General features: G+C 34.1%; 2 protein-coding genes across 2 annotated transcripts; both read right to left on the bottom strand.

The window, feature by feature from the left end:
* Nucleotides 1–8,166: 8,166 nt before the first annotated feature.
* LOC144428294 (ryncolin-1-like) lies at nucleotides 8,167–9,962 on the bottom strand. The gene is made up of 3 exons (XM_078117329.1): nucleotides 9,866–9,962; nucleotides 9,670–9,766; nucleotides 8,167–9,195 (listed from the first exon to the last, which is right to left on the bottom strand). Exons 1-3 carry the CDS (start codon nucleotides 9,936–9,938, stop codon nucleotides 8,832–8,834), a joined length of 534 nt encoding a protein of 177 aa, XP_077973455.1. The 5' UTR covers nucleotides 9,939–9,962; the 3' UTR covers nucleotides 8,167–8,831.
* A 108-nt stretch (nucleotides 9,963–10,070) lies between these two features.
* On the bottom strand, nucleotides 10,071–11,039 carry LOC144428295 (uncharacterized). Its single transcript, XM_078117331.1, has 3 exons — nucleotides 10,793–11,039; nucleotides 10,405–10,577; nucleotides 10,071–10,265 (listed from the first exon to the last, which is right to left on the bottom strand). The coding sequence occupies exons 1-3, from the start codon at nucleotides 10,966–10,968 to the stop codon at nucleotides 10,087–10,089; spliced, it is 528 nt and encodes a 175-aa protein (XP_077973457.1). The 5' UTR covers nucleotides 10,969–11,039; the 3' UTR covers nucleotides 10,071–10,086.
* Between the last annotated feature and the right edge of the window lie 3,349 nt (nucleotides 11,040–14,388).

Genomic DNA, 14,388 nt, shown 5'->3' with positions numbered 1-14,388 from the left:
TCCAGACTATATTAAAATGAAAATTTTGGGCTGTTTTTTGTTAAAATATTATTATTATTATTTTATATTAGTACCTCAATCGACTTGTTGGAAATTTTTTTTGATTAATTTTCAGTCTTTTTGCTTGCCAAAAAGTTATTCAACATATTTTGGTATTGAATTATTCAAGATATTTACTTAGAATGCAACGAATACGGCTATGGAGTATCAAAACACTAGAAAATCGCTTCAGACTATATTAAAATAAAAATTTTTGGCTGTTTTTTGTTAAAATTTTCCACGAAAACCTGATTTTGGGAAATCCACTAATTTTTAAAATCAAACTTGATTAATATAATGTACTGTTCTTCAGATTTGGACGGTAACCAATTGGAAGCCGGAAACAATATATTTTTGGGGGGATGGGGGTCAAATATTAGGATTTCTAGCTTGAGTTCATGGTCGTATTTGTAAATTGTCTTAAGTCTTGGCGCATGCTGAGAAATTTGTTATTTCGATGACATATATAGTGATGGAAAATATGCCCAAAAATCACTTAAATACATATTGAAAGTTTTGGGGTCGTCACCACACCCCTGTCTGTGCCTGTGATTTTTATGTTCAATTTTTTGGTGATTCGTTTTTGAGAATAAACTTCTCTAAGTTTGTTTTAGTTAATCTGTCATAAGATTGGGTGTTACTTAGAGAATACACGGAATTCCAAGTTTAAATTGCTGCCACGGAATTCCATGTAACTGAATATACAGCGAAATTCTATCACGCATTTTACACGAACATCCATGTCAAGTATACATGCAAGTCGTGTACTTTCTACAGGGAAAAGCAGGTCGGATTCACTTGGAATTAAGGTGAAATCAGCTCGGAAAGTCAGATAAATATTATTAGGAATTCCCTGCAATTTGGGCTGTGAAAACGGGATTGTCCTGTAATTTTTACAAGGCAAATTGAGTAATTTTAAGCGGAAAATACCATAAAAATTGCTGCCATGGAATTCCATGTAAAAATTTTTAACAGTGTAGCTCAGTTCACCGACAATGCTATTAGCATAATAGGAGTCAAATAACGGAAAATAGCACAAAGAAAATATAGGCTAATATAGACATAAATACAATAACTATTAATTGTGTAATGGCCTAAAATTGATCCATTTTTCTTGTTTGGTATCACAACTATAAATGTATATTCATTTTCAATAAAAAGAGTTTTAGATGGAAAACGATTATGTAATGACGTATAAATTATCTGTACCCGCTATTACAATACGCAGGCGCTGACACATAGGTGCATTTTAGCATGTGAATCGGCAGGGTTAAGTTTTATATCGCCTCATATTTGCAAGGCGACCTTCAGAAAACCCATTACAACTCGTCTTATATCAATAATGTTTAGTGCAACGTTTATTTCAGCGTTTATTTTACATATGAATTTACTATAACCGAACAAAATTATGCCAGCGATAGGAATCGACCTGAGAACAACAAACTGTTGCGTGGCAGTTTTTCCGAAATGCAAGGATAGGTTAATAGAAGAAAAATATTGCTGATAAATATTCTAGGCTAATGATGCCCTCGTGGCAAAAAGCCTTTGTGTCGTCAATGGATTTAGATTTTGGTATAGCCCACCCTTTACCGTAGCAATCAAACTCAATACTATTTTGAAATCGAATAGCCCTGAAATATTGCAAATTCTCAGTAGGATTCTGTAGTATCTCATGCATTCAATATGTATATAAATCAATATTTCACTTACACTTTCGATATAATAAAACTTATTTTCAAAACATCAAGACAAATTGTTTCAGACGCTAAGACAAACGGCAATTGCTACAATTAAAAATGACTACGTTATAGTCTAAACCAGGGGTGCCTCCCATGAAGAGAACCTCCAATGCGGCCCCCGAACGCCTAACCATAATTGTAAAATTTTGAAAGTTTTTTGTTATGTAAATGTAATACATTTTTCAAAACTTTTAAAGTGAAATTGGTTATTCACACAGAAAAAGACAATTATTGAAAGTAGTTTTGGAAAATTACAATACCCAAATATGCTTACGCCTTGAGCTAAAACTTGAAAGAAAAGAACACTTCTGGGATTAAATGAAACGCAAAGTACAAGAAGAAAGTGGTGTTTTTTAAAAAAAATGGGAGTCGCTATATTTCTGCATTTCTTGAAATTCTAAAGCACTTTGTTCAATTTGTCACATTTCTATTAGTACAATGAAAGAATACGATATAATTAGCCATTATCAGAATAAGCTCAGAAGTCAATATGACAAATTTAAAGATCAACTTCAAACAGAAATTTTTTTGTGTTTGTATATTATTATAATTATACAACTACCTAGTTACTGAAAATCAATATCAGTCATAACTCAAGCGATCCTACGTCACGTAATGGTAGGAAACGTGGCGGGAAATGTGTGGCCGAAAAGTCAGTCATTTGTTTGTTTACTGATCTATACATGAAATGATGAACGTAATATTTTTGCATTACTGAAATTAAGCAAACATTCTGAACGATCCAGATTAACCGATGATCATGTGAGCTCGTTAATTAGAGTTGGTACTGTAAAATCATTTCTGTCTGATATTAGTAAGCTTGTGGCACAAAATTGATGCAGAACGCCAAGACATATGTAATAAAAACAGTGAGTTTATTCTGTAGTATTTTTATAAATTCAAGGTTCATATATTTAGATTAAGACATTTTTTGTGTATGTATTATGCTTTCCTTGCCAAAATTTTGTTCATGAGTGTTTTGGATAGTTGTACATGTTTTTTTTTTTGTAATTATTACAGAAAATTGCAATAATAGTGAAATGCAATAATTATTATTTAAATGGCATTTGAAATTTAAGAAAATAACAAAACTTCATTCTGCTTTTTAATTGCATCACAATATATGTCACAAACTACGCCTATCTGAAAATATGCTTAAAGTATACAGGATCAAAATATATCAAAAACTGTTTGCGGCCCTTTGCACAATTCCCAAAATGCATGCGGCTCTTGAAAACCCACGAGTTTGACACCCCTGGTTTAAGCCACTGTTTCCCAACCCGAGTCCGCGGTCTAAAACGAGACCGCAGAGAGTTTGAGTCCGCAACGAGCCAGAAATTCACTGCGGGCCGTAAACGTTTTTGCGAAACTAACTATCAGCCAAGTTACGATTTACGTTAAAATTTACATAACACATAAAAAGCAAGTTTATTCAGATAACATTAATCGAGTCAAATATTACTGGTCATTGTATAGGGTTGTGCATATATTCGAATATTCAACTATTAGAATAGCAATTTACTATTCGAAAGTTTTGGTAACAGGTGACGACAGGTCACTTGCGCGTCGCCTAATTAAACGATGGAATTTCACACCTGTGGATTGCCGACGAGAACACGATTCGGCACACGCGTCAATAGATACCTGGGTGGTGTTTCTCGCGAGTTAGAACAACGGGGAATATTTTTTTTTCTGGTGGGTGTCAATGATGGCAACCTATATTTTCTAAATTGAAAGGCGGCAATACAAAATACTAAAAATAAAACGGAAAACACCAGGGCATTTCCCTTCTCTTTCCTTAGGATTCTTTGCTTTACTGCCTCCATATTGGTACCCACAGTACTGCCGTAGGTGTTGTACGAACAGCTCAGATTTGTCAAATTCACAAAATTACAAATCAGAACAAAATATATTCGGCCACTTTACCACGTATTTCTGTGTCCACGGATTGTCATAATATTTTCTGAGTAGTATTTCTTTTATTTCGTCAACACAACCGCAGATTAAAACGATCACAATAATATTATTAATAAAGCAGGGCGATGAATATATATGTATTTTTGATTTACTAATATAATTTAAAGATATTATTAATAAGTACTAAATTAAGTTGTAAGTTGTAAGTTGTTTCTGGAAATTTATAGCAGATAGTAGAATTTTTTTAACGGCGATAACAAATTCGCAAGATCGCAAAAAAATAGGTATTCTACATTCTACGTTCAACAACTGACGCCTTTTGATATTATTAAAAATTTACGGTGAAATGCTATTTGAGCGTTCAACTACTGTCACCTTTTAACAGTATTGAAGTTACTGTAGAATGATATTCAAACGTACTTCAACTGACTTTTTTAACAGTGCCCTATTTAAGGCAGCTATATCCCACTCAGTCACTGCAGCAGCAAAACAGTTTTAAGCTTCATATTAACTTACTACTGCACTTAGCTCTCTTCTATGTAATTTTGCCTTTTATGTCACCAGTATTCATACTTGTATAGCGGACTCTACGGTGATTTTCTACGGAGGTTTCTGATATTTGAAAATTTTATTAAAATAATTTTGGTACTAGGTTATACTCACGAACTGGACGCAATATAATAGACTTTTTATAGGTGTGATACTATTCTTTAATTATCGTGAGACGTAGGCTATACAATAAGTCCGACACCTGTGCTCGTCTCTATATTCAAACTAACAGGCATAAGTACCGCTACAATGCGTGGCCTAACGATTTTTTGGTTTGTCATTCCTGCTCAACATCTTACAACAAAGTCATTATGTCTATCCGCCGTCACATTCAGATAATAGAACTTGACAAAACTAATTCGTATGTGTTCTTCGCCGGGTGACTAATACGCAGAGCTCAAATAAATGTAAAAATCAAGTGCGCGGAGCCTTGATCCTTGAAGGAACAATTTTGGGCGTTCCAGAAAAAAGTGTATCAATATGGCGATTACTAATTTTGTTTGTCTATTTTGCATCAAGTTGTGTAAAGAGACTGAAACCTATGAGCATGGAGTATATTCACTTGGCTAACACAGACAGTCCCCGAACTCTTAGAAGAACTAAAACAAGGAAGATTGGAATAAAGTTATGGCTTTACCATAACCTGGTACACATACTACTTGAGTACTCAATTTTTTGGTAACCATATTGATTTCGAAATTTACAAAAAAATTTAATACATAATAAAAATGTTAAGTTCGCCCAGTACAAGATGTGTAGAAAATGGTGGATCAATCTAGCATATTTATCAGGCTCAATCCATCTTGAACCCCAGCTGTCCTATTCGAAGGTTTTAAATGAATTATTTTTGCATTGCTCAATAGCGAAGTAAACGATTGAAATTTTACGTGTCGTAAACGTATATGCAAGAAAATACCTTAAAGCGCAAAGAGCATATGTTTATTGCGTGTTTAATTTTACGTAAAATTTAAGTTGACTTCACTAGGTATTGCAAACTGAGCGGGAAAACGAGAATGTATGATGCCCAGTATGATGATTTGTGTATGGCTTCATACATACGACAGTGAAAGGCAAAATTGTACCCCGATACGTTCTATGCCTGCGCAATCTTAGACAAACACTCTTACAGCGCCATCTTACTATAAACCAACCTGCCCATTTTTCCAAAGCAAAAAGGGGGGCGCGAAGTTCATAAAATTTTTCAAAGGGGGGCGCGGCTCAAAAAGTTTAAGAACCACTGGTCTACGACCTCGCCGATACATTAATTACAAGGAAAGAGTTATTAACTTTCGATTCTACCTTGCCAGATTTATACTGACCAGAAAAATTTGCTCTTACTAGTTATACTTATTAATACGTGTAGCTAAATAATATATGACTTCCCCACCTAATGCATCTGCATTATCCGTAAAGTGGACACTAAAATTTATCCGCAATATTTGACAGAAAAAACACGCAGAAGCTGTGTTTGTGGTAACATGTTTAGTACATGAAGTTGAGAGTTTCATACGTATGAATGGCATATTGATCCAATCAGTTTCATGATGACTTAGGCTGAGGCGTGACAAGCTGGTGCGACCCGCCAGCATTGGCAGAGCTATTGATGGCCGGAACGAAGGCAAATGCTTTTTACTTTGTTAGAGAACGGAAAATCTCGTGTGGGGAACTTGCCGCGTCAGATTACGGCTGCGAACCATTCTAACTTCGGCAGATAGCGTAGAAACGGGGAATTTGCTATTTGATCGGACGAATGTACATACAAACAAAACTGACGCTCGGAAAATCCAGTAACACTCCGGACGACAGCGAAGCGCATTAAATAGAAGCCCCCAAGAGTATTGAAAAATAGGCAATTCTATGCACGGTTTGTTCGTGGCAAAGTGGGATTTACTTGTATGAAACGGGACTAAATTGACGTAGTTGTCACCCGTTCGGCGCCTTCAGTCGGGCCAAATAATTAATCATGTTTACTAAAATTCCTAACACTTCTTCTAATTTATATGAATAACCGAGATAAAATTGGCTGAATAAAAAGAGTATTCACACTACTGCGTAGGTAGATATCTTGGGATTGCAATTTTTGAGATAGTTTACGAGATAACGGCAAAAAACTAGAAATTTCTCAACGACGGCGCGTTTTTCGCTGATGACATGGAAACAAATATCAATCCGGACTTCAGGTGGAAGGCACACTACTAGGGTCGCCGTCGTTTTAGGTGCAATTTTGCGTGGATGATAACGTGTTGCTGGAGTTCGGGCCACCTTAAGTATAAGCGGGGATTCTGGGCTTCCACCGACTTGTCCTCGTTTAATCTAATAATTGTTTTTAGCGGTTCTGGCAATTTTAGTGTTGTTCATCTCACTTTGTCCTGAACACTGTACAATCGCGAGAAGTAATTTTCATTCTACATTGATAAATGCATGGGTGCTAAGTAGCCTACGTATGTAGGGGAAGGTGGGACATGAGGCACAGTGGAAAAAACATCTCTCACACTCATGCTATATTCGGAATCAGTTTCGCGGTCGATATTTGAATCCGCCTTTCGGCAAGTTACAACATCCCTGCAAATCGCCAGCGGCAGTGCATAGCGACGCAAGCAATGAGATGAAACTAGTTTCGGAAGGTTCAAACTAAAATCTTGCCATATCAATCTTTTTTCTTTTTTCTACTTCAGGCTTTCCCAGAGAACAAACCACTGTATAGTATTTTTTAGTTCTACTCCAATGGGAAATATTCATAATGTTGGTGATTACATGTGTTTTCCTGATCTCGACGTGGGATGGTCTGAAATATTTTTTTTTGCTATGGTGAACAATGAACCGGGGTTCAGTGAGACATGCTCCACTACACACAAATTCTACAATGGTCGGCAATGACGTTTTTGAGAGAGAACAAGGAGAAAAGGGCAATTTAGTATCTTAGAAAACAATAGTTCTATAAATAAAATCGATTTGAAGCTATTGAGTTAGTTATCATAGGAACATGGTACAGGCAACTCAAAGCAGAAACAGGTATTGTGGGATCCTTATGATGGCAATACCTTCTTTCAATGTAATTTGTAATATCGTATGATGGCAATACTGTATTATCCATCCATTTACCAAGACAAATAATTGCACTCTTGCATTTTGATGGCTGTCGTAGACTAACAATATTATAGTTATCAAATAATATTGTCATCAAACTAGCTTCAAATTTGTTAAATGCAATTTTGAATTTGAGCAACAGTTTATCTATTTTAATGGTTGTTAACATTTTGCTGAAAATTACACAAAAAAAAAAGACTGGTGATGATAGGATTAAAATAGCATCTACATGCTTTACTTACATGACCTATTAAAACTGAATACATTAAAATTGAGAATGCAATTTGTGAATAGTGTAATTTTTACTATCAACACTCAACAGTTTTCGAAACCCTAGTTTTGAAGTCCTCTCATTTTTTTGACCAGTTCATACAAGCATGTGATCTCATTTCATAAATCTGAAAACATAGTATTGCAAAATACCAGCAGTAAGTGAGATTTACCTGCACATACGTTACTACAACATTGTAAGGCAGGCGGTTATTGTATGATAGAGACAGATTTACAATTGCGCAATAATATTCGGTTCGATTCGGCGAAAATATTCGATTCAAATAAAAAAAAATTCGATTTTGGACAGCCCTACTTCTGAATAATAACTTTGTAGTTTATTTTGTATCGTTATGTTTTATGTAAAAGCGACCAAAGTAAAATTGATTGATGTATGTTCACTCATTTATTTGGATTCTAAAATAGCCAGTTAAACCAGTTTTATTTCTCTTCCAAATTGTATTTTTGATAATCAAATATAATGCCGACCATGGTATGTGCTATTATATAATCTGAAATCCATTCGAAAGAACTCTCAAAACTGACCAAAGAACAAAATATAGAATAATATTATACTCAAGTTTATTGATATACACGATATACAGAGAAAAATTGCCTCCGGGCGATTCGATTGAAAGTTTAAACTATAAAATCTATTCTATAAAAGCTATACTAAAGTCACTTATAAACAAAGATCATCTGTACCACATTTGATACAAGTGTTGCGTATTGCTACAATTCAAGGACAACGGACGAAAATCATTTTAGAATATATATCCTTAGAGTGTTCAAATTTTTAGGCTAAAATTAGACACGAGATGTCTCAATTTGAAAGTAGGCAAGGTAATTTATCGGGGGTAAATAAATGATGATCGGCGGTCAGGAAATGGCGATAATAAGAAAATACACAATAGCAACAAAAGCATACATGTTTTAAATATACCATTTAACAACATTTACCTTATACTCAAATTTGAAACTTGAATTTTGTGAAATGTAGATATCGAAGTATGGATTTTAATTATCGTTTCAAGTAATTTGTAAATGATTGGTAGTAGTAGTTTATTGGGATTAAAATGATGGGCGTCCAGGGAATGACAATGGGTAAAAAAATACACTTTTATAACAAAAGCATACATTTAAATAAACCATTTAACTTATTCTTGTTTTAAACCTAAATTTTGTAAAAATATAGATATCCAAGTATGGATTTTGACTATTGTAGTAAAGTTAGTTGTATAAGATTGGTGGATATCGTAGAGACGGCCTTATCGCCATTTCGGTCTGGATGATTTTCCTTCCTTTGCAAGCATCCCATGTGATACGGTCTGGACCATCCTCGTCACCGACGTCCTTTATGAACATTGGTATTCCATAGAGTTTTCCATTCAAGTTGAAATCAGTGCAGCGATTGAACCACCAACCACCGCCGTACGATTTTGCACAATTTCCATCCCTCCAGCGGTCGTTGTCACTATCACGCGCTGTGAACTCCATGCCATTGTGCATGGCAGCAAAATCAACACTTGTTTGATCAGTAGTTGGAGTTACCCTCAGTTTGAAGTTTTCCTTTTCGTCACCAATGGTGAATTGGCTGTAAATAAATTTAAATAAAACATTGAACGATTGCGTCAAGATACCTTATCCCTAAACTGATTGTATAATAATACATGCTCATCCAAATTGATATACAATATATTGTTTAGTGGCAACTGAGGGGTTATTATATTTTTATTAGTGAAATAAAAGTGTCCATTTTTGCGAGCATATTTGTTTGCTTTTTTTGTAGTGCTTGCATAAAAAGTCAATGAATCATGAAAATTTTGTGCAACGAAAGGGAGCCACATAAGGAAAAAGGTTGAGAACCCCTGATCTAGATTTAGCGGGAGCGAATGATTAGAAATAGAAGGAAATAATAATTTGACACCAATGAGAGTGAATTAGACTTTACATCTAGAATTTAGATAGACAATTGAATTGAATAAAAAGATGTTTTTTCCACAAAAAGTCATAAATTACTTCAATGTTCAATTATTTTTGAAAAATTATATATTAAGCGTTAACTTACTCAAAATAAGTCGTGAATTGTCGTCCATCCACTAATTTTATAGTGATTCTCAGTTCATGTGGAACAGTACTGGTGAAATGGCGAATTGCTTTCAAACCTAAAAGCAAGATGGTGATTTAATTGCATCAAAGTTGATTTATTGTTCTATACAGAAGTATTATAAATTAATAACATAATTGATAAAATGTATCCTTACCCATCCAATAGTCTGCCGTTGGCATCCCAAATCCATTGATGTAACTTCTCAAATCTCTGTCGAATGCTTGCATGTCTAGATGATGGCGCTGGATAACCTGATGGATAAAAAATAAATCGAATCTCGTGAAAAGTGTGAAAAAGAAAGCAAATAATAGGAAAAATACAAACAAGGAAACGGGAAAGGGTCGAAAAACTGTATGAAGTATGACATACCATCCATCATCCATCTCCACTTTCTCCATCGCTGCAATCACAATAAAACCACGTTCCCTGTGAATAGGATTCACTCGGCTTTTTGTAGTCAAAAAATGCCGTTCTACCTCGTGTTGCCATTCCAATTGGGTCGTTATTGGCATTAGTCGTCTTTGAACAAACTTCCATGCAATCAAGAGGAGCAGCTAAAATTACAATTTTATATAAATAAGCAACAAGCATAAAGGTGCATTATTTGCGACGACCACTAACTTTTATATAGCAAATGGTGAAAAAAAAATTGTAGTGTATCTTGGTTCATTTCGTTATTTTATGTCATCTAACCTGAATCTTTGCATTTTCCTCCTCGGTTGTTTGGAGGTGCTAGGAAAAAACTGCCGTCGGGATTGTACCTGGTTTGTAGTGTTACACATCTCAAATCTTTTTCACAATCTCCATTCATATTGAAGTCACCACCGCATGTTTCATCTTTTTGTTTAGCACATCTATTACAACAGCTGAACAAAATCGAACAAAAAAAAGCTTGAAATTTAGGACAACACATACTTTGCTGAAGTCTAATGTAATGAAAATAAAATAAAAACTGTTTACAATAGCAAATCGGTTTTTGTTCAAAAAATATTTTCGCTTGTCCTTGTTTATATCGCAAGAAAAAGTTTATTATTCCTTTAAGAGTAGAGGTGTAGTATAAATGCGTCAGGAATGCACTTACTGACAAACGTCTGGTGCTTCGGTTCCGGGGCAGTTTAGTTTTGGACATTCTCTTTTAACTTTAACTTCTTTTCCCTCAGGATCGAGCACAAGTTGATAACAGGGAAGACAACGCAGCGTGTTTGCTGAGTGAAACAAAGTCAAACCAAGCAATATAGTCACTCCGATAATGTTCATGATGTATGTATTTTCAAACTGTTAAAAAATTAATTATCAGTTACTTAAAACATATGGCGGGGCGGGCTAGGCAATAATATTCTATAATTTTTTTCCAATTGTTTCTAACAACCCTTGTTACGCCCGTAATTCATCATATCTATCCTTGCGTGTGCAATTGGTTGTAGCCATAACCTATAACTCAACTTTTTGTTATACCAACAACTTTATACAAGAACAGCATAAGTTTAGTAACCACAGTGTTAGTGCGATGTTGCAACTGTGATTGAAGCAGTTTAATCTTGTTCATTTATACAAAAAGTGTGTCTTCATTTCTCTCATCAACTTGCCCTTCGTACTCAATTATTGCAAAATATTTATTAGCCGCAAGACATGTTTGCTTTGTTGAACTAAAATGAAAATAGTCGATCGTTTAAAAATAAACTTTATTAAAATTTATATCTCCAGTTGGAAAGTTTTGAGAAAAAAAGTTTCTAATAATAAGTGAATCAAAAATAATCTTTTTATCTTTGAAACTGGAAGCATTGTGTACGTGATAGGAATAACTGCGCTAATTGACTCTGTATCTAAATAGGTAAGACACCAGTCCAATTTAACTTGACAAATATCACAGGGAAACAACTTTTGTATTCGATGTCGTGATTAAAACCATGGCTTTTAATCCTATCTTTAAATAAGTAAAACACCCGTCTATTTTTAACAAAATTGAAGCACACTCCGTATACGTGATTAAAATCATGTCAAGATTAACCCTTCGTCTGTAAGTCGATTGCTTCGAAGATGCCTATGCGACTTTTAATTATATATAATTGTATGCTAGAATGCCTATATAGCTTTTAATCATTGTATGCTAAAATGCCTATATAGTTTTTAATTCAGTCTATTTATGATATAGCACATAGTCCGCATTTGGTATTATTAACAAACGGGACCTCCAGAAGTATGCGCACCAAGATAGCGCACAACCTGAACTCAGGTTGTGTACCAGGAGAGGTTTCAGGTTATGCGACATCTTGGTGCGCATACTTCAAGAGTACCAAAAAAACGTATTTAACACATTTCTCAGCTAATTAACAGCTTGTTTTTTTCATATTTCAATCAATTCAATGAATATAATAAAGTTGTGCTATAAAATATGGATAATTTTTAACGAAGATAATGCAGATATTGATTTGCAACTGTTTAAGTGCAATCGTACGTACAATTCATTTCTCCCATATCCGTCCCTTAGACGTCATTGAGAATATTTTTCAAATTTGTTCATTATTTGGAACCGGCAGTTATGACGAAGTGAAATTTAAATCTTCAGTTTGAAAGTTTTCTTCTGAAAAATCGTTTCTATTATTGAGTGAATCATGAATAATCTTTTCTACCCTTGAGCTACGTCATACAAATTAGGGAAGGTTAACAGCAAGTAGTCAAGGCTATCAATAATTTACTACGTGTCTTCCGTTTATACCGACTCCCGGTAGATGCCGAAAAAATAAAATAAAACTACGAAAAATATGACGACTACGAAAATATGTACGTGATAGGAATGACTGCGCTAGTTGGCTCTGTACTCTAATAAGTGAAGATTTTGACTTAATTAAAAAACAACGCAAGGAAAGCAACTTTCGTATTCGTATACGTGATTGAAATCATGTCAGGATTACCTTCCGCCTGTCACTCGATTGCATCAAAAATTAAAAGATAATTAAAGCATCAAAAACTAAATTTCAACATGAATTCGAAATCGTATTACCATTTCGACAATTTAGAATTAATGAGAGATTCATGCATATGCTAGAATGCCTATGTGGCTTTTAATTATAGTCTATTTATGATATATCTGATAGTCGGCATTTATTACTTTTAAAAAACGCATTCAACACTTAGCAATTTATTCTTCCAGATTTTAATCAATTCAATGAAAATACTATAAAATATGAATACTTTTTAACGAAGATAATGCAGATATTGTTTTTCAACAGTTTACGTCATTGTTACGTACAATTCATTTCTCCCAAACTACGTCGTATAGTCATCAATATTAGTCCCTTATTAGGCGTATTTTAAAATATTTTGAAACTGTATATTATTTGGAACCGGCAGTTATGACGAAGTAATATTCATAATAAAAAGTTTGCGTCACAATTTTTTATTGAAAATATCAAATTGTTGACTTAAAAAACAATAATTAATTTCATTCTTTAATCGGGGATGATTAACAGTCGTAAAACAGTTTTTGTTAATTTTTTTTTTGTTCATAATATTTTTTATTTGATAATCATTAAACTTCATAATAAAGTATTAAAGTGAAAAAAATGAGTTAAAATGCAGTCAATAAAAACATCACGGCTCAGCTCACTGAGAACTAAATTTTCACTCATTTATCGTCTTTCGTTTCATATTAACAGAGTGTCCAAAAAGTCCCTTCACAATTTTGTTATGCAGTCAGTTCCCAATATATTTTATTCAGGTTTGTTGTATTTTAATCAGTAATTGTTTAAGTATTTTTACTCCATTGAATACATCTGTGAGGGCCAAAGCGATTTATGGTATCGATTTTGCAAAATGTCAAGATTTCATGGACACCCTGTATATTTTTAAGTAGGCGCATTTGTAGCTAATCTCATCTCCCGTATGAATAAGAGTGCATCGCACATATAAAGCTTTTTAAAATAGGCAGAAATAGATATTGCTTTTTGCTTGAACACATACATATATATTCTGTATTCTACGCGTTCAGTTCATATTCAATCTTATCGTTCAATCGTTCTGCCTTACAAGTATGTTACCCCTCCAATGAAGGCGATCTATTCAATAGAGCTTTCATCTTACTTTCACAAACCTCTCTACAGTCCGAATATGTATTTGGTAAAGTATGTATGGTATGTATTTGGAATGCTACTCAAAGCAAGGTCACGCACTCACTTATAATAAATAACCTAAAAAAGACTAAACTCTGTTCGTCACATGAAAACATCACACTTTGAGTACAACTTGAATATAATGCTATACGGAATTCGAGACTTACCGACTATCGGAAAAGATCATGAACGATGAAATTGGCCCAGACTGTGTCACATGGGATTCTTGTTTTAAAAAGTAAAGAATCGTGCAGACCGGAATGGCAATCCGACGTTTTGTACCATATCTGCCAATCACCCACAATATTACACAGGTTGTTAAAAAAAGTTACGCAAAATTAAGGTAAAATTTTTCGTCATGGTAACGTTTAAAAAGTTACTGTTGAAAAGCGTCTGTCGTGAAATGTTTGAATGGCATTTCATCGTATTTCAATTCAGTTAAAAAGGTATCAGTCGGTATATGTTCTAATTAGTATTTCATCTTAACTTCTGTTAATTTGGCGTTCATTTTTTAACACCCTGCATGATATTGTTATAATATACATATAGTAATGTTGTTTTTATATTG

The sequence above is a fragment of the Styela clava genome, chromosome 10 (assembly GCF_964204865.1).
Source record: "Styela clava chromosome 10, kaStyClav1.hap1.2, whole genome shotgun sequence".
Taxonomy (NCBI): Eukaryota; Metazoa; Chordata; class Ascidiacea; order Stolidobranchia; family Styelidae; genus Styela; species Styela clava.
Note: the sequence above shows the minus strand (reverse complement) of the source record. Positions and strands in the feature narration are given on the sequence as shown.